General features: G+C 61.7%; 1 protein-coding gene across 5 annotated transcripts; it reads right to left on the bottom strand.

Annotated features, from left to right (window-relative positions):
* Positions 1-33: 33 nt before the first annotated feature.
* On the bottom strand, positions 34-15,708 carry SLC4A2 (solute carrier family 4 member 2). Of its 5 annotated transcripts, XM_059711472.1 has the most exons (23): positions 15,525-15,707; positions 13,192-13,305; positions 11,043-11,208; positions 10,649-10,890; positions 10,451-10,569; positions 8,797-9,029; positions 8,567-8,709; positions 7,450-7,630; positions 5,501-5,636; positions 5,253-5,418; positions 5,047-5,161; positions 4,750-4,934; positions 4,439-4,664; positions 4,104-4,319; positions 3,876-4,024; positions 3,574-3,768; positions 2,234-2,488; positions 2,026-2,115; positions 1,669-1,835; positions 1,047-1,300; positions 784-953; positions 354-527; positions 34-258 (listed from the first exon to the last, which is right to left on the bottom strand). In XM_059711472.1, exons 2-23 carry the CDS (start codon positions 13,240-13,242, stop codon positions 178-180), a joined length of 3,714 nt encoding a protein of 1,237 aa, XP_059567455.1. In that variant the 5' UTR covers positions 13,243-13,305; positions 15,525-15,707; the 3' UTR covers positions 34-177. The 5 variants fall into 5 exon arrangements, with proteins under 5 accessions (XP_059567455.1, XP_059567451.1, XP_059567456.1 ...); XM_059711468.1 differs by having other exon boundaries at positions 784-1,300; positions 15,525-15,708; XM_059711473.1 differs by lacking the exons at positions 13,192-13,305; positions 15,525-15,707 and adding an exon at positions 12,566-12,684.
* Positions 15,709-16,522: the final 814 nt, after the last annotated feature.

Here is a 16,522-nt window from a genome sequence, read left to right on the forward strand (position 1 = left end):
CCCACCCCTCATACAGAGACAAAAGGCCAAGGATAGGTGGGGGCCGAAGCACTTTACTGCGGGGGGGAGGGGAGGAAGGGGACTTTAAATTAATCACTTAAATAAAAATGAGGAGGGAAGGGGATGGGAGAGCATCCCTGGCCCGTTCCCTCTGTCCATCGTCCGTCCCGGCAGCAGCTACACGGGCATGGGCATCTCATTGTACTCGTCCACACCCTCCCGCTCATCGAACACGGGCTCTGCCTCGTTGGCGTCCAGCTGTAGGGGAGGATGGTGTCAGGAGGGTTGACCCCAACCAGGGTCTTGGCAGGGACCAGAAAAGGGGCTTGGGGCAGGAGGGCAGGCAGCCTTACACATTTCATCTCTCGATCCGTGAAGATGCGGGTGAGCACCACCATGCGCAGAGGCACTGTGAGGATGAGGATGAAGGGGAAGGCCAGGGAGGCCGCTGTGGACATGACGGCCCAGAGCAGGGCCAGGCAGAGCAGCTGCAGGGCTGTGAACAGGTGCATCCGGAGGGTCCGGACCTGGGGGTGGGCAGGGTGGGATGAGACGGGTGAGCCCAGGCTTCTCCCAGCCGAGGGCCCTGGTCCCTGCTGGGACATCTGGTTCTGCCACATCCGGAGGATGGCTGACCCTTTCCCTCTCCACGGGGGTGAAGACAGAAGTGCCTTCTTGGGGGCGCACCAGAGCCCGGTCCGCACAGGCTGGATGGTGGCTGGCCAAAGTGGGCAGCTGGGGGGCTGGAGGGTGACCCATGCAGCCCTCCGAAGGGGGTCTCACCTTCTTCACATAGGTGACATCTGGGTGGTGTTTGGGCGGCATGAGCAGCAGGTGCAGCCGCTCATAGAACTGGATCCCGTTAAGGGAGGTGACTCCCATGTAGAGGAAAATCCCGAAGAGCACGGCCAGGGGTATCTGCCGGAGTAGGTCCCCGATGACCATGGAGAGGCCTGGGAGGAGGGAGAAACGGTGGTCCCCAGGGCTCCACACCCTCAGGGGCCCCGGGGCCCCTCCAGGACAGGCAGGGCAAGAGGTGAACATACCCACGAGCAGGGCAACTAGCAGCCCTGTCACCCGTTGCTCCTTGACCTCTTGGATCTTGGGCTTGTCCCCGGGAGCCACAGCCTTGCTCATGACGGTCAGTGCGTTGGCATGAGTGACAGAGCGGACGGTGGCAGCAGCCAACCAGGGCAGGCCGAAGACAGCACAGATGCCGCCCATGGCCACGATGAGCAGCAGGTCCAGGTGGAAGCCGGAGCCCTTCTGCAGCATGCGCTCCTTCTTGGAGATGATCAGCCTGAGGGGGATGGGCGCTCACTGAACCTGGGGCCAGCTCAACAGGCAGGGTCTTTCCAGAGCCTCTGCTTTTGGAAGCTGGTGGTCCCCACCCATTCCGTCCAAATGAGCGTTCCATCACGGAACTGAGCCCTTTCTGCATGCCCCCGGCCTCTAGGACAGCTCCAGCCTGGACGGGCCGTGCCAGCCCACAGCAGCTGGGTCTGCCATCTACGAAATCAACTCCCTCTACAAAATCAACTCCAGCTACAAAATCAACTCCATCTACAAAATCAACTCCAGCTTGGCAGCCTGGGTCCCCTCACCCGCCAGCCCCTAGCCAGGGCTCTGGCCCATCCACACACCACCCCCCTGGCGAGGACCACGCACGTGGTGATTTGCGTCTCCATGAAGATGAGGATGAAGACCAGGATCGCGGGCAGCAGGCTGGCCACCATCATCCACACGGGGAAGGCGCTGTTCACGCCCAGGGGGTTGATGACCCAGCCCCGCTTTTCCGGGGCCGTCACCGAGAATCCACTGGGCACGCTCAGCTTCTGCAGGACAGAGGTGGGGCTGGTGAACTTGGTGCGAGAGCCTTGGGCTGCACAGGCAGGCTGAGCCCTGAGATGTGCCATGGAAAGGGCCCGTCTGCCCCTGAGGAGACGGCTCTGGGGTTGGGGACCGCAGGGCAACATCCGGAGCCCCGTGCCAGGCAGCACGTTCTCACTTTGCGCGCTGCCTCACCTGGGTGTAGGTGTCCTCGATACTGTAATCCACAAGCACCATGATGAGGATCGCGATGGGCACCCCAAAGTCCCCAATCACCCGCCGTACCTGTGGGCAAGTGCCATGCTCAGACCAGAGGCTCCTGCCCCGATCCGGGCAGACCTGACTCCTCCTCACCCCCTCCGACCCCCGGCTCCCGCCTCCCTCAGGCCTCCGGCCCACACACCCGGCCAGGGAAGAACCGGCTGTTCTTGAATTTTCGCAGGAAGAAGGCAATGAAGAAGGTGCCGGCCATGAGCACCAGCGACAGCAGGGCTGTGTTGGGCTGGCCCCGGGGCCTCTCCTGCCCAGAGGGCTGGGCCGAGCTCCCATTCCCTGGCCCCAGCGTGGCCCCTGCCCCAGTCCATGTGGTATTATCGCCGCTGTCCACTTCAGAGCTGTTGGAGACCGAACAGCCATGGAGGGGGTGTTCCTGGAAGATCTGGGGAGAGGACAAAGGGCTCCATCAGCAAGATTTCCGGGCTCAGCTATATGCTGAACAAGACAAGTGGGGCGGGATGGCCAGCCTGCCCTCAGGAGCTTTCCTTGTTGATTCAGAAAATATCCCAGCCCTCGCCGGTGGCTCAGTGGTTAGAGCATTGGCCCAAGGACTGAAGGATCTCGGGTTTCTTTTCTTTTTTTTTTTCTTTTTTTTAATATTTCTTTATTAATTTCAGAGAGGAAGGGAGAGGGATAGAGAGTTAGAAACATCGATGATGAGAGCGAAACAGCGATCAGCTGCCTCCTGCACACCCCCTCTTGGGGATGTGCCCACAACTGAGGTACATGCCCTTGATCGGAATTGAACCTGGGACCCTTCAGTCCGCAGGCCGACGCTCTATCCGCTGAGCCAAACCGGTTAGGGCAGGATCTTGGGTTTGATTGGGTCAAGGGCATATACCTGGTTGTAGGCTCAATCCCCAGCCCCAGTAGGGGGCACGTGCGGGAGGCAACCAATAGATGTGTCTCTTTCACATCAGCGTTTCTTTCTCTGTCTCCCCTTCCCTGCCACTCTCTGAAAAATCAATGGAAAAACATCCTCGGGTGAGGATTAACAACAACAACTATTAGCAAGAAAATAACTCAGAAGACCAGATGTGCGCACAGGAACCTGAGGCTTGGGAGGCTGCTCTAACTGGGAAGGAGTGGGAGTGTGGCCCCACCCAGGCCAGGAGGAGCAGGAAGTGGAGCGCAGGACTGAGCCCGTCACAGACTCGGGTCTGAAGTGTGACTGTGACCATCTGTCCTCTCAGGGGCTTTTTCCTGTCTGCATTTCTGGGTTGTTTGCCACTTTAACAAAAGTGATTCCTTTGTTATTAACAATGTTTTTCGGATTGGTCTCCAGCCGGGGTGTGTATTGATGACCTGGCAGGACCTGTGGGGAGGCAAGGGGAAAAACCAGCGCACACGCGGTGGGCCCGATGGACCGTGGCCGGGGATCTCCGAGCCAGCCTGGCCTCACAGCCAGGAGAGAGAACAGAGAGGCACAGACACCCCGGCTCCCTCCAGTCCCGAGGCCTCGCCCACCTTAACCAACTTGTAGAAGGTCTCGTAGATGAAGATGAGGGAGATGAGGAAGGCAAAGATCTCCTGGGTGAAACGGGAGACAAAACGCACCAGGAAGCTCCCCTCCAGGGCCACCATGAGCAGGGCCAGAAGCACCAGCCAGAAGCCGATCCACACGCGGCCCACAAGGTACTCCAGGTCGTTGCTCTTGCAGAACTGCGGGGCAGGGAGGGGATAGGCCCAGTCAGGTCCAGAGCCCGGGGCTAACTGGCTGGGCCTGTTCCGGAAAGAGGAGGGGCACCCCCGTGGCCTGTGGGCCTCACCGAGAAGAAGGCCTCCTCAAAGACCAGCAGGGGCCCCGAGAAGCCGATCACCAGCAGCGGCTGGGCGCCCAGCAGGCAGAAGATCACGCCCTGGATCGCGGTGGACATGATCAGCTCCGACACCCCGATCAGGTCCTGCGTCTTCTCTCCTGGGGCGGCAGGAACCTGCTCAGGGGCTGGCAGCCCAGCCCTGTGTGCTCCCCACCCCCACCGGAAGCCTCTCCTTACCCAGCAGGCCCCCGAAGGTGATGGCAGGAGACAGGGCTGCAAAGTAAATGAAGATGACCGCAGCCAGGCACTGGGGGTCGAGCGCATCCCGGAAGTCACTCAGGTAGTGGGGATAGCGGCGCCGCACATCCCGGATCAGCCCCCCGAAGGGACGGCCTGTCCGCCGAAGGGGATCATCTTCCACTGTGTCCGTCGCCTCTACCATCTGCAGGAGCGCTGCAACCCAGGCCTCCATCAGGGTGCCTGCCGCGGCCCCCGCCCGCCCCGCTCCCCTCCGCAAAGGCGCAGACCACCCGACTCCTGCCCCGGGCAGCCCAGCCTGCACTGGCCCGTACCCTTATCTTGGGCAGACTTGGGCTCCAGGCCAGCCCCCGGGGGCAGCAGCCGGCCCTGCTCCTCCCGCTTCTTGAGCATTTGGCGCTGGAAGTGAGCGACGGATCGCAGCAGCTCCTCGCCCTGCACTTCGGAGGGCGGCAGCACCACACTGCAGTCCAGGAAGGCGTTGATGGCAGTTAGCAGGTCCTCCCGTTCGTCTGCCAGGTAGGCTGCCTCGTGGAATTGCTGCCAATGCAGGACGGGGGCTGGTGAGGGCACCGGGCAAGGGCCAGGGGCCTGGGGCAGGGCTGGGCTCCGGGCTGGGGCTGACCTTGTCGGACATGAGGGTGGAGATGGAGCGGCCGATCTCATGGTAGTCCATGTTGGCGCTGCTCGGGCCCAGCAGCAGGAAGAGGAAACGCACGGGCACAGGCACCTCCAGCACCGCGTCCAGCTCCACCGCCTCCCGCAGCCGCACGAAGGCCATGGTGGGCCGGGAGAGGAACTCCACGCAGCCTGGGGGCACAGGGCCATCGTGGGCAAGAGCAGGGCGCAGGCCACCTCCCAGCCCCAAGCCCAGGGGCAGCACTGAGGCGGGCCTGCTGCCAGGGCGCCCACCCCCACTTACCCACAAGGACCACTGTAGCCTCAGCATTCTCGGGGATCTTCTCCAGCAGCTTCAGCTCGTGCTTGGACTTAGAGCGAGTGATGCCGGCCGAGGGGGCTGGAGGCGGGAGCTCACGCTGGGGACGCAGAGCGGAGTTCAGCCCAGCCTGCTGGCAGCCCTGCTGCCGGCGGTGCTGGCCAGACCCGACCCAGGCAGGGCACACTCACCTCTCGCTCCACCTCCAGCCTGGTCTCGGGGACACCTCCAATGAGCGGCTCGGTGACATGGGGGTCACTCTCGGCGCCCTGGCCGTGGTGATGCCCCAGCAGGGAGCCCAGGGAGCCGGCCGAGATGTTTCGGGGGAAGGAGAATTCCTTCTCATCACTTGGGTGGCTGGTGGGGCAGAGCGCGGTGGGTAAGAAGCATGAGAAGAGGGACTGAGGGCCGCGGCAGGGTGCAGTGGGCGGGGCCTCACCTGTGTTTCAGCAGCAGGGCCCGCAGCACGTTGGCTCTGTCCTCGGCCTGGATCTGGTCAGAGATGACCATCTGCTCCACCACCTGGTGGGCCACCCCCGGCAGGGTCTGCTGGTCCAGGTCCAAGAGCACAGCCCCTGGAAGAAGGATGACTTAGGGGGACCCTCAGGCAAGAAAATGTCGGGCCGCGGGAGAGCCGGGGAGGAGGGCGCAGCCAGGTGAGGGCCGCTCAGGGGACAGTGAGCAGGGCTTGAGGCCCCAGTCTCGTTGCCTCTCTGACCTGTTCCTTTCTCCCTCCCTCCCCCCAGGAATGTTGTGGGGCTCAGCAGAGGCCTCGGAACCCCAGCTATCAGAGTGGGAACCTGGGCCACAAACTGCCCAGGCACCCCTCCATGGACGCAGGCGGACTCCCCGGGGCCCCAGCCACCCACGCCGGCTCAACAGCTCCTGACTGTGAGAAAGTTCCTCCCGCAGTGAGCCGCACGCTGCCGCCCCGCATCCACCCCAGGTCCTCGCTCTGCCCTCTGAGCACCACAGCGCAGCTCTGACCTTGCCCCGTCTGAAGACGACCCCCCACCGCTCCTCAGCACCCCTCATCCAGCAGCTGCTCACAGGCACTTACTAGACCCCCCCAGAGGTCACTCCTCTGAGCTGCCATTTCATACAGCAGTGAAAGTGCGTTTAAATATATTTTTATTGATTTCAGAGAGGAAGGGAGAGGGAGAGAGGGATCGAAGCATCAATGATGAGAGAGAATCATTGATCGGCTGCCTCCGGCACGCCCCCTACTGGGGACCGAGCCCTTGACCAGGAATCGAACCACTGAGCACACCAGCTGGGCAGGGCAGTGGAAGTCCTTTTAAAAGTCACCAGGTCATTTTCCTGTCAAGGTCAACTTTCAGAACACAGAACTAAAGAACAAACAGAACCAAAAGCCTCTGCGCAGCCACAACGGAGATGGCTAGGCCTGGCGATAAAGCGCCGCAGGCCTCGGCAGCCTCTTTACCCCTCGTTTGGAAACAGTTCTAACAGCAGGTTTCTCGGTCCTCAGTGCTTGGAACTGGGCCTCCTGACAGTAGCTGAGTGCTCTCCCAGGGGGAGGGAGGAACAAGCAAAGAGCAGAAACGGCAGCCGCAGAGCTCCAGAGGCTGCGTCTGTGCCCTGTAAGTCAGGGTTTACACCAGAGGTCCTCAAACTTTTTAAACAGGGGGCCAGTTCACTGTCCCTCAGACATTCCACACATGCGCACTGCGGGTCCGGGACGAGCCGGCTGCTAAGCAGGACAGGCAGCGGCGGCAAAAACACCCGGCGGGCCGGATACATGTTTTCGGCGGCCGCATGTGGCCCGCGGGCCGTAGTTTGAGGACCCCTGGTTTACACTGTCCTACATGTTGGACCATTTTGGAAAGTGTTCCACCAAACCTGTGGAAAACCATGTTAGCACCCGAAACATACCAGCTTCGGTTACTGGAAAGAGCCCCTTAGAGCCCTGGCTGGTTGAGCTCAGTGGACAGAGCCTGCGGATGGAAGGGTCCCGAGTTCGATTCCGGTCAAAGGCACATGCCCGGGTTGCGGGCTCCATCCCGAGTCGGGGGCATGCAGGAGGCAGCCAATCAGTGATTCTCTCTCATCATTGATGTTTCTATCTCTCTCTCCCTCTCCCTTCCTCTCTGAAATCAATAAAAATATTTTAAAAAAGAAAAAGAAAATGTTACTTAGACAAGATAAGAGAGGGGAGTCACTCCTGCAGTCACCCACGGTGAGGTGGTCCTGAGGAAGGGCAGGTTGAGTGACATCTCGGAGGAGGCTTCCTCCGGGCTCTGCTGACATCGATCATGTGGCTCAAGACAGACGTGGGGCCGTTGGGCCATGTGGTTCTCAGAGAACTGGCCTGAGGGGGGCGGGTGTGTCCTGGGCGAGGACAGGCAGGGGGCAGGGCAGAGCAGGTACCGTGGGCCAGGGTCCGGCGGAGCTCCAGGAGGCTGCGGAAGGACAGGGAGGCCACGTGGGGCTTGCCCCAGCGCTCAGTCTCCTCCTCCACGTCCTCTTCAAACTTGATCCAGCGCGCCGTCTCCCGCCACTGCGGCTCCTGGTTCTTGTCCAGCAGCAATTCGTTTAGCTCCACAAAAACCTGGAGAGGAGACGAGAGGGCAGGGCAGGGTCAGAGCCTCTGGGGTTCCAGGGGCTGCTCTCAGACCAACAGTGTCGAGATGGGTGCGTGTGACTCTGGACGGCACAGGGCAGTAGGCACGGAGTCTTAGTGAGTTCCTATCCAATCGGAGACTTTCTTTCCCTCATCTGTAAAATGGGAGCAATACCACCCACCTCAGAGGGCCTTTAGGGGGGTTAAAAGAAAAAGCAGACAAAACACTGAGCATAGGACACAACTCACGGTAAGTACTTGGTGAATAGTCGCCACAAACACACACACACACACACACACAACTGTGTATGATTCCATTTATATGCATTCAAGAACTGGCAAAACTAATAACAAAAGAGCAGTCGCCTCTGAGGGTGCTGGCGGGCGGAGACGTGAAGGAACCCGCCGTGTGCAGGAAATGTTCCATGTCTCGTGGAATGAGCCAGCTGTGTGTATGTGCACAAAGCCACTGAGCACTTAGCCCGAGTTCCCTTTACTGTATGTCTATTAGATCTCAATAAAACGGTTTAAAAAATCCACTGGGAGGGTCAGGGTTCAGGACCACAGCCTTGGAGTCTAAGAGGGGCAGCACCACTAAGTCACTGAGTGGCCTTGGCCAATCGCTGCCCTGGTTTATGGCTGACGCCACCTGGGCCATCCTCTTTACAGGTTGTGGGAGGATCAATGAGTCAGAGGGAACTGGATTCTGGACAATGAAGTTCAAGGCTCTGCAGAGCTATCTCTAGTCCAAAGGGCCCACAGACACCTCACTGCCAGAGAGGGGCCATGACAGACACGAACAGTGTGGGAGGAAATGTCCCCACCACGCGGGTGGGCCGGGGCTGGGGCCGGTCACTGCTGGTCCGAGAGGCAGGGGGAGGGCGGTGAGGAGAGGAAGGACGCGCGTGATGCGGAGAACCTGACCTCGTGGGGCTTGTGGGGGGCCCGGGGCCGGCCCCGAGGAGTGGGGCCGGGCTCACGTCCTTCCCGGCCACTCTGCGCGGACCCTTTGGCATTCTTCCGTACCAAGTGTCGCCGAACCCCAGGAACGTCCTCAAACCGGTGACCTGGGGGGCAGAAGGGCGGGATCAGGCTCCCCCTTTCTCTTAACCCTGTTCCCACGGCACTGGGCTTGGCCCAGGCCCAGCACTCACTCTTCATGAGGTCTAGGTCAGCCGTGGCCAGTGTCTGGGCCTCGCTCTCGTCCGTGGGGACCCGGGGCAGCAGTGCCTGCTCGGCCCCTGTCATGCTTCCGATGCGCCTCCTTTCCTGCAGGTTGTAGCTGCGGTGCCCAGGCTGCGCTTTGGTCAAGGGGCGCCCTGAGGCACCTCCATCGTCACCTCCTGCTGTGCCGCTGGCCACCGCCACCACCTCTTCCACCACGGCTCTGGACAGACAGAGCGGCCATGAGACAGGGAAGGCCAGGCCCCTCCCCTCGGCCGGGAGCAGGCAGGAGGACCCCACCCTCCGAGCGCCCCACTCTAGGGCGTGCAGTTGTGAAAGATGGAGGATTCTGGAAGCAGACTAGATTTATGCGGCCCTCCCCTCTACTGGCTATGCCCTGAACAATCACATCAGCTACCTGAGAACAAAGTCCTGACCAGCAAAACTGAGCTGAGGCAACTCCTGTGGTGTGGGGAGGGGTCGTCTGAAGCCGCCACTCAGAACAGTGCTGGTTCCCTCCGCCCTCCCAGGCACTTCCCTTACCATGGACCCCAGAGGGTCCCAGGGTCCCAAGTTTCTGACCACATGGGGTAAAGTATATGGAGATGAGCTTTGAGACCTCAGACAGCCCCTGTAGTCATGAGGAAGCTATCACTCCTTATCCCGTCCACATTCCAACTTCTGCTCCTGTCCTCCAGCCAGATGCCTTTCTCTCTGCCACTGCCAGTGATGGTTTCTCAACCACTGCCCGGTACCTAGCGCTTCCCACCGCACCCAGCCCAGGACCAGGACCCTCCACCACCAGGCTTCCTCTGCCCATGCCCTCGCTCAGTCCCCTGGGCTCTGCTCGCACCCTTGCTCACAATCTGCAATGCCAGGCTTCTCTCAGGCTCCCCCACCTCCCACTGGCCACCCGCTGCCCACAGGCCAGTGCCTACAGTGAGACCCAGCTGGGGACCCAGCACTACCTGCACAACGAGCCTGTGCACACCCTGGAGGGGCACCGTGCCCTTCACTTCCCCGCAGCCCTTCATGCTGCCTGGCACCCAGAAAACAACAGGTCCCTGATAATAGCGACCTTGAGAACTCGTTCAAAGTGATTTCCTCCAGGCAGCCTTCTCTGGCCAACGCCCCCAAACTCCAATCACCTGCTGTTGCTGACGCCGTGCCTGAACCAGGCCGTTTGGCATAGTAACTTGTTCTGGTGCCATTTCCTGAGATGATGACCAGGGTAGCCTGGCAGCTCCCCAAATGCAAAAGGGGTTCTCCTACTTCTCTTACGTCCTTAGGGCCCCAGGGGTGCTTGGAGTCATCAGACCAGTCCCTGACCCAGAGCTTGATGAAGCCTGGGGCGAGGGGCTGGTGGGGGGCGGGGGGGAGGCAGCTCAGACTGCACATCTGTTCCGTCCCAGGCTACACCCTAACTCACACCACCCCTTAATCCCTACACCCACCTTTCGAGAAAGGGTCTATGATTGTTGGTTTATAGATGGGGAAACGGGCTTAGAGAGGTTACTCGCCCAAATAGCTAGTGAGAACCAGAACTGAGATGTAAACCCCAGTCTGATGACCCCAAGCCTCTGCTTCTTTTCTCAGTCGCCTCGCGGACAAAAGCAGGGAAGCTCTCTGTTTGGGGACACTTACCCCGTCTGGGCCCCTTTGCTGGCCTGGGGAGCTGCCTCCTGGTGGGGCAGTGGCGGAGGGGGAGAGGGACTGGTCCTTTCTGCCTTCCGATCAGCGCCTTCATCCTCCTGGAGAAAGAACTGGCAAAGGGACCCACGTAGGCGGAGGGCCAGGCTGGAGACCCCACAGACACCCTCCCGGAGCCCTGCTCCCACTCACCTGCACGGAAGAGGGTGTGGAGGCCGGGGACGGCTGGGTGAGTGCCCGGGCCCCCTCGGCCTCACTGGCCTCATCCTCATCTTCCTCTCCCTCCTCAATGGTAGGGGTCTCCCCAGTGGGGGAGGCTCCAGGTCGCCTTCGAGGCTTCCGTCCGGGGCCCTGGGGTGTCTTGCGGCGGCGGGTGTCCGGAGGCAGGTGGGTGGACAGTGGGTGATGGATGTGGTGGGAGGACTGACGGTGGTCTGCAGGGAGAAGGGGACCTGGCTGCCGGGCCCAGCCTCACTCCCCGGCCATCCTGGCCCCAGCCCCGGCCCCTCCCGCTAGGCCCCTGCCCCTTCCTTTGTGGGCGGTCAGGCCAGAGGGCCCCCACCCCTTCCTCAGGGTATCCCCTCACATTCAAAGTCTTCCTCCCCATAGCAGCGGCCTGGCTCCTCCCCTCCTCGAGACCCTGTCTCCAGAAGGATCTCCTCAAAGCGCTCCACGCCCAGGGTGCGGTGAAGTTCATCTTCCTCCTGCTCAGGGAAGCCGGGCACGGCAGGACCCAAGCTCTCTGGCTCTGGCTGCGAGGAGGAAGGGATAGAGAGAAGACACAGGGGCTCACCAGGAGCGCACACCGAAACCTACCCTGCCCAGTGCTGGGGATCTAGTACCCGTCCTCTCAAATGCTAGGGATGGCCCTAGCTGGTTTTGCTCAGTGGACAGAGCATCGGCCTGCGGACTGAAGTAATCCCCAGTACCCTGGCCACGGTCTTAGGGTATATTGGATTCAGGGACACATGTCTGGGTTGTGGGCTTGATCTGCAGTGGGAGGCATGCAGGAAGTAGCCCAGCAATGATTCTCTCTCATCACTGATGTTTCTATCTCTCCTTCTCCCTTCCTCTCTGAAATCAATAAAAAAAAAAAATGCTGGGGACTCAGACCTGCCCCCCAGCAGCCTAGCCCCTAGTTCCAGGCTATCTGGACCCTGGCTGTGCCCATCCAGGCAGTTAGGGCAGTGGGAAGGGTCTGCTCTGAAAGTCTCAACAGAAACCCTGTGTGTGCAGCCCCTGGCAGGGGATGTAAACCTGCAGCTCACGTGGCTGGCCGTAAACACACGCCCTCTGGACAGAGGCAGCTGCTGAGCCTGAAAAGTAATTTCTGGAAGCACCTAAGCTAACTGACCTGGACTCGGGTCTGAGTCAAACTGAAACCAAGCCCCTGGACAGGAAGCTTCACCTCATCAGGGAAGCCCCCCCACCCCCCATATACCACAGCCGCATTCCCTGGGGTCCCTCCACTGCTCCCTGGCCCCGCCTCCCACCCCACCCCCACTCCCACCACCTGAGTCATACTGCAGGAGAGGAGCAGCAGGACTGCGGTGGCCAGTGGCCCAGTGGCTGGGCGCTTTCAAGAGCTGGCGCTTTTAGAGACTAGCTAAGGGCCTAGTCTGCCGCCTTGGTCCAGCCCCCCACCCACCCCCTGCCGGTCTCAGCTCCCAGCGCGCCAAATATTTGCTCAAGAGCTCCTGGACGTGAAGGGCATCAAGATCTCAAAGGGCAGGGTATGGAGTCCCCGCCGTGGGGCTAGAGCAAGGAAGAGCAAGGGGAGGCAGCTGGGAAGAAGGGCGGGTCTTGGGGAGACTCCGAGGTGAGGACAGGAGCAGCTGGGGTAGCAGGGATATTGGATTCAAGAGGAGGAAGGGGTCAGGGGGCTGCTTCTCCCCAGCCCATCTCTGCAGCTCTAGCCCTGCAATTCCCAGGCGCTCCCCCCCCCCCCAGCCCCCAACACACACACACACACACACACACACACACACACACACACACACACCACAGTTGGCAGCTGCGGAGAGGAAGGCAGGGGGAGGTGCTGAAGCGAGTGAGGGCACGGGGAGCTAGCGGGGTGAGGGAGGGGGGGGGGTCTTGAATCCCTCGCACCTGAGGGCGCAGGAGGAAGTCCATCGCCGGGCAGGGGTGAACTTGGGAAGGAGGGGGGAAGGGACCTGCCCGCGCCCCTTCTCAGTCACATGTCCACTGGGCCAAAGTGACCAATAACGGGCTGATTATGGCACTCGGGGTTAATCATTACACTTCCCAGGAAAATCGGGAGGGCCACGTGGGGTGGGGACCACGTGGGGGCGAGGCGGGGCCTTGGGTGGCATGTGGGGCTGGGGCGGGGCCTGGGCGGTCACTGCTAGTGAGCTCCGCCCAGAACCACTGAGCACAGACTGCTGCTCTCCAAGACCCGTGTGGGGCTGGGCACCAGCGTCCGTTTCTCTCTCACTTAGGCTACCATCGAGGTCTTCAGTAAAACAGCCTCAACTCCCTCCCCAGGTCTGGAGGCCTGCTGATGCCCCCAACCACTACCCACCTCAGACCCCTAGCACCCCTCGGGAATCCATTACAGGCTCCCCTCACTCCCAAGCCTCTGTGCACACATGCACGTACGTGTGTACGCACACGCACACGCACACGCACACACACACACAATGGGAAGCCTCAGGAGGAGCTCCTGTGGCGGGAGGAGAGACAGAGCAGTGGCCAACTCAGCTGGCAATACTCACAGTTCGGAAAGAATCTGCGCCCGAGGTGGGGCGCCTGGGGGCGCTGCTCATGGCCAAATCTTAGCCCTTTTCGCTGTCGCTGCGGCTTTCAGGGCAACAAGGTGGCGGCATAACCTGGACAGGGGAAAGGACCGGTCACCTCGTGGGGCGACAGCCCTTGGCCCAGCCCAGGTAGGACAGGATGCCGGCTTCCCGCTGCCTGGCTCCGAGGAGTCTCCCAGCTGTGCAAGATCCTCCCAGGTCACTAAGGGCCTCAGAGTGGCCCTTAGAGGCAGTGAGAGCAAAGAGAAGAGTTATTTATAGGCAGAAAGGAGGAGAACAAAGAGAAAGATGGGTGAGGACTGGGACCACAAAGGGCCAAGAGACTAAAGGAGGAGTTAGTGTAGAAAGCAGAAGTGGGAGAGGCTGCAAAAAAAGTAAGGGTTGGGGGGGGGGGGAGGTGAGAAAGGAGTCAAGGCCCAGACCTGGAGAGAAAGCATCAGAGGCGTGGAGGGGGGGGGGCGGGGGGAAGGGGCGAGGAGGGGGGAGGGAAAGGACAGGCTGAGCCAGAAGCAGGAGCAGTGACCTCGTGGTGGCATGCGGAGGTGGACTGAGACCAGGGAGGGTGTGCTGGAGAGAGTGAGATACCCCATGGAGCAGGAACGTGGGGAGGAAGGAAGGGAGAGAAAGAACTCTGGAGAGAGTCCAAACAGACAAGCAAGGGGGTCAGGAGACAGCCCAGGGCCGGGAAGGAGAACATGACTGCCCCCTCCCCTGATGAAAGCCAGGCCGGAGGGATGCAGGCTCCCTGGGGGAGGGGCAGGAGCCCCACTCCACTCACTCAGTGGGCGGGAGGGCGGACAGGCACAGACCAGGCCGAGTTTTATACTGGGGGAAGGGCACGTGAACTTGGAGGAGGTGGGCACCGAGCCCTGAGGTTCTGCCTTGAAGGGCAGTCCTGATCGCTCCCTTCCCCTCCGGCCAGGAAAATCTGAGTGGCAGGGCTGACGCCCTCCTGACTGTGACTATAGGGGTGTCTGGGAGAACACTGTGCATGGTGAGGGCAGAGAGAGCTGCAGTTAGGGAACCTGACCGGTGGGAATCGGGGTACCCATTCACAAGTGGGGGAATCACTAGGGGGCAAAAGTACTGAAACTCCCCACTGTGTGGTTGGGGGGACTCAGGGTTGCCCAACTTAGGGCTACCTCCGTGGTAAGAGAGGCCAGTGGAGGGTCCAACAATATATGTCTGAGGGGGGTGTCAGTCCAGAATGGGGTGCCTGAAGCGACACATTCCTGGCAAGCACTCAACTCAGCTGACGGCTCCCTTCACCTCCCCCAACAGGCCTTTAGCCAGGACACGTCTGGTGCAGGGGAGAGGAGCAGGGAGGGGGGACACCCGGCCCTGGTGTGAGAAGCCTGTGGAGTGTTCTGAGCACATGCAGGCGCCCCACTCTCACCTCCAGGCTGTGCCCTCACAATGCTCCTCCATCCTCCCTCCTCCCCTAGCCCCCCTCCGCCCCCTCCCCCGACATCCTAGAACACAAAGCAGCTTCTGTCCGGAGCACCGGTGCCGATAATCCGAGGTAGGGACACATTCCGGGACCAGCCCTGACCGGCCCGGAGGATTAGCATCTTCCCCCGGCCCAGGGGATTAGCACCCCGGACCCCACTTGGGGCATTAACCACGTGAATTCGCACATTCCACAGCTCTTCCGAGTGGGATTGGCTGGGGTGGGGGGCGGAGGGAGAAGGATAAAGTGGACCCTGCATCTCAGGCTGCACCGTCCCCCACACCCAGTGCGGAGTTCCCCGCCCAGACGAGCCAGCCCCCCAGGAGTCAGGTCCAGCTCTCGGGGCTCGTCTTTTCCATCCCTACCCAGCGGCTCCCTCTTCTACCGGACCCCTTGTCCTCACCTGACCCGCCACCCCCACCCCCTTCTCGGCTCTTCCTCCAACCCGGAGGCTGGGGGAGATGCCGCCGGGCAACCCCCAGGCTGGGTGCCGGGCACAGGCCCAAAGGATAGAGTAGGGGTCGCAGGGAAGAGGGTCGTGTGAAGCCCGCCCGGGAATTAGGAGGGGCGGCGGCGCTCCCGGGACTGCCCTCTCCCGGGGACAGGGGGCGCGGCACCCTCGCCTTAGGAAACTAGGCAGCGGAGCCGCGATCCCGCTTCTGCCCAGCAAGCACTCCCCTCGCCTCCCCATCCTTCTCCCCAGACATCGCTCGCCCGCGCCCCAGTCTCCGCCCTTTCCTCCACTTCCACTCCCTCCCGGCTCCGAGTCCCGAGCTCCCCCTCCTTCCCCCTCCCTTCCCCCGCGGCCCGGGCCCTCCCCCGCCGCCCCCTCTTCGCTCACCCGCTCGCTCTAGACTTCGTGCCCCGGGGGCCTTGGGGGTCTCTCCCCCTGCTCCGACGCCTTCGCGCGCTCCCGACGGCTCTCCGGTGCCCACCTCGGGGCTCGCCCCCGCCGCTCCCAACTTCTCCCAACTCAACTTTCCCCCGCGCCGCGGGCAGGCCAGCCCCCTGCGTGCGCGCCCCCCGGCGCACCGTGCGCGGCCCCGGCGCAAGGATGGGAGGCGGGGAGCGGGGGCCCGGACCCGCGAGCGGAAGCGCGCTGCCAGGCACCGCCAGGCACCGGAGCCCCGCGTCCGGGAGGCGGTCCCCGCTCTCCTGCAAGGCCGCCGCCCGGGCTCCCACGCGCCGGGCTTGGGTGCCGCGGGGACGCCGTGTCTGGCCCCTTGGAGGCACCGCTGGGCGGAAAGGAGCCCGCTCACTCTGGGGATTCCAGGCAGGAAAACGGAGGCACGAAGATGACAAGGAAATTCGGGACCGAGAGGCTGAAATAGGAGTGTATCGGGCCAAGAATCTCTCGCGCCCGCCGCCCCTCCCCTCCAGTAATCCCCAGCACCTCCACGAAAGCCCCGTCTTGGCTGGGGGGGTGGGGTGGGGGGAAGGGCGGGGTGGGGGGCGAGAGGGGTGTTGCGGGCTGGAGGTTGGATGCCCGGTACCCTGAGCTGGACTTGACTTCCCCAAAGCCGGTACCCTGAGCTGGACTTGACTTCCCCAAAGCCGGGGACTTCTGCCGTGGAGAGATTCCCTGCGGTGACCTCCGTCCTTGAACCCAATTCATAGCCATCACCTGTCATTTAAAAATCTGTGTGCACTTCTGTTTTTCTCAACTAAATGATAAGTTCTTCGGATAAGGAATATATTTGTCGCTTCTTTTCTATAGTCTGCCCCTGGGTGAAGCACAGAATCGTGAACGCACAAAACGTTCAGATGTAAACGAGTTAATACATGTTTAGCACCCACTCGGGTTCCTGCGCTACGTGCGGTTTGGGCCCCATTTCGTCG

This window comes from Myotis daubentonii, chromosome 10 (assembly GCF_963259705.1).
Source record: "Myotis daubentonii chromosome 10, mMyoDau2.1, whole genome shotgun sequence".
Lineage (NCBI taxonomy): Eukaryota > Metazoa > Chordata > Mammalia > Chiroptera > Vespertilionidae > Myotis > Myotis daubentonii.

Coding starts and splice junctions, on each gene's coding strand:
- SLC4A2 (XM_059711468.1), bottom strand. CDS start 13,242: ATGAGCAGCGCCCCCAGGCGCCCCACCTCGGGCGCAGATTCTTTCCGA. Junction 4,665..4,749: donor CCACCCTCATGTCCGACAAG/GTCAGCCCCAGC, acceptor CTGCATTGGCAG/CAATTCCACGAGGCAGCCTA. Junction 3,769..3,875: donor TTGAGGAGGCCTTCTTCTCG/GTGAGGCCCACA, acceptor CCTGCCCCGCAG/TTCTGCAAGAGCAACGACCT.